This window comes from Nannospalax galili, unplaced genomic scaffold, assembly GCF_000622305.1.
Source record: "Nannospalax galili isolate Female #2095 unplaced genomic scaffold, S.galili_v1.0 scaffold146, whole genome shotgun sequence".
Classification (NCBI taxonomy): Eukaryota; Metazoa; Chordata; class Mammalia; order Rodentia; family Spalacidae; genus Nannospalax; species Nannospalax galili.
In genome coordinates, this window is record NW_008357929.1 from 7134719 (window position 1) to 7137204 (window position 2486).

The following is a 2486-nucleotide window of genomic DNA, read 5'->3' on the forward strand; positions in this document are numbered from 1 at the left end:
GAGTCGTTGCCAGCACTGTGCAGAACTTTCTATTCTGGCTCATGCAGGACCATGGCAGTAGCGAGCTCGTGATGGGTTTCTCAGTGGCTCTCAGCTTGCTAGGAGAAATTCTGCTTCATCCATTTAGAACTTCAATGCTTAGGAAGCTGTCCAAGGTGGGCGTGGTGGCCCTGGGGCTGGGTTGCCTGGCTGCACAGCTGCTCTACTATTCTTTCCTTTGGAGCTGGTGGTCTGTCCTCCCTGTTCAGATCCTGGGTGCCATCAGCAATGGGGCTCTGTGGTGGGCTATGAGGGCCTCCATAGAGAACCGGGCCACCTCTGGCATGGACAGATCTCTGAGCACCATATTCCAAGGCCACTTATATGAGGGTGGCTGTAGCGTGGGCAGTTTTGTTGGAGGCTTTGTGGTGATGCGCTTCAGTCTGGCTGTGCTCTACCAAGCCTGCTGCATGGTCCTGTTGCTCTGGTTGGCCTTGTTCCTATCCATCCAGCCCAGACTCCCCCAAGAGCGGAAGACCAACTACTCAAAGCTGCTGGCTATGGGGGGGAGTGATACCAGTGACTCTGAGCAGGGGTCAGAGAGGGATTGGCTTGTCAAGGCCATGAGGGACGAGCACGTGAACTGGAAGGCTTGAGAGAAGGTCACAGCACACTCACCAGGAAATGCACTCATGGATGGGACAGAACTCCTGCCCTGAACTACGGGGAGACTTAGGGGAGAGGAAACCATGTCTATGCAAAGGCACAGCACGATCATCTCATTGTGTGATTTTCTTTTGTAGTAAAAGGAGATTTTTTACTTTTTTATTTTTTATGTGTGTGGATACATGTGTGTTCATGTGTGTATGTGTGTATGTGTATGCACATGTATGTGTGTGGAGGCCAGAGCACAACCTCAAGTGTCATCCTCAGGAATACCATTCACTTCTTTTGACAAAGGGTCTCTCACTGACCTCGCACACACTGGTAAAGCTAGACTGCTACCCAGTGAGTCATGGGATCCTCCTGCATGTACCTCCCCAACATGGGGATTACAAGCACCTACCACCACATCTGGCATTTTTACATGCGTTCTAGAGACTGAACTCAGGTCCTCATGTTTGAAGGCAACTAACTGCTTTCATGACTGAGCTACCTTCCCAGCCCACATTTTACATTTTTGCCATGTAATTTTTTTTTTGTTAATGAGGGAAGAGCATATTTGCTTTAAAAAAAAAAATCCCTTTTTATTTACTGCATTATGACCTGGAAAGTTGGCAAGGGCTTTCATTGCACTGACTCTGATACAATTGGGTCCACCAATGCAGTAATGGCAGACATTATCACATTGAATTGGCTATGCCAGGAAGGCAACAGGACCTGCAGGATGCAGTGGGCAGAGAGGGTGCTGGAGGCACTAGCCTGATCCTATAAAAGCTATGCTGGGGGCAGGTAAGAATGGCACCCCACACTGAACCCCAACCCCAGCAAGGGAGAGGGTAGCAGATTTCTTACTCTCAAATGTGTGACGCCAGGAAAAGGATGCCAAGAATCACACGTTCCTCCCCACAGGAACAAATAGAGATTTTAGCATTCGCTTTGATAAGGATACAGCATCTCCATAGGGAAGGTGTCATAGGTACTGTATATGTCTAGACACTTCTGATTCCCCCATAATCCTAACACCAAGAGAAAGACCTTTATTTCAGCAGCCAGTTCTTTAGAACCCAATTCTTCCATCTTATAGTTGAGAAAACATAGGATATTGGATTTAGGACCCTCACTGTACAACTGCAGAAAATTATTCACAGCTGGAGAAAAGGAAGAGCTGCACAAATGTCCACTAAATTGGACATACTTCTAGGATTTTCCTTTTTATTGTATGTGCATGTATGTGAGTGTGCCCGTGTCGTGCAATGCACGGAGGTCAGAAGAGGGCTTTGGATTCCCCTGGAACTGGAGTTAAGGACAGTTTGTAGCCGCCATGTGGGTGCTGGGACTCGAACCCAGGTCCTCTACAAGAGCAGTCAGTGTTCTTAACTGCTGAGCTATCTCTCCAGCCCCGGATTTTCCTTTTTTAAAATATATTTTATGTGTATGAGTGTATTGCCTGCATGTAGGTAAGTGCACCCATGCCGTGCAATACCCACAGAGGACAGACGAGGCTATTGGATCCCCTGGAACTGGAGTTACAGACAGTTGTTAGCTGCCATGTGGGTGCTGGGATTCAAAGCCGGGTCTTCTGCAAGAACAACCAGTGTTCTTAACTGCTGAGCCATCTCTCCAGCCCCAGATTTTCCCTTTTTTCAGTTTGTTCTGTATAGTACAAATAACCAGACAAAATTATCTCTGCCTTAAACAGCCCTTTGTCTCCCACAGGACATCTAGGGGTAGGCCATCCAGAGCTGAGAACTGCTCAGTGCTGTCACAGGGCTTACGATCCTTTCAGCTTTTAGCTCTGTCACATTCTACTTGTTTCCTTCCCATTTTTACTCATGATAGCAAGT

At 47.6% G+C, this 2486-nt stretch overlaps 1 protein-coding gene across 1 annotated transcript in view; it reads left to right on the forward strand.

Moving 5' to 3' along the window:
* Positions 1-804, forward strand: part of Mfsd6l (major facilitator superfamily domain containing 6 like) — a 1963-nt gene extending 1159 nt beyond the window's left edge. Inside the window, exon 1 of the mRNA XM_008855741.3 lies at positions 1-804. This exon is cut by the window's left edge and continues 1159 nt beyond it. Within this exon, the coding sequence (XP_008853963.1) occupies positions 1-635 (635 nt within the window). The 3' untranslated portion in view covers positions 636-804.
* The last annotated feature ends 1682 nt before the right edge of the window (positions 805-2486 follow it).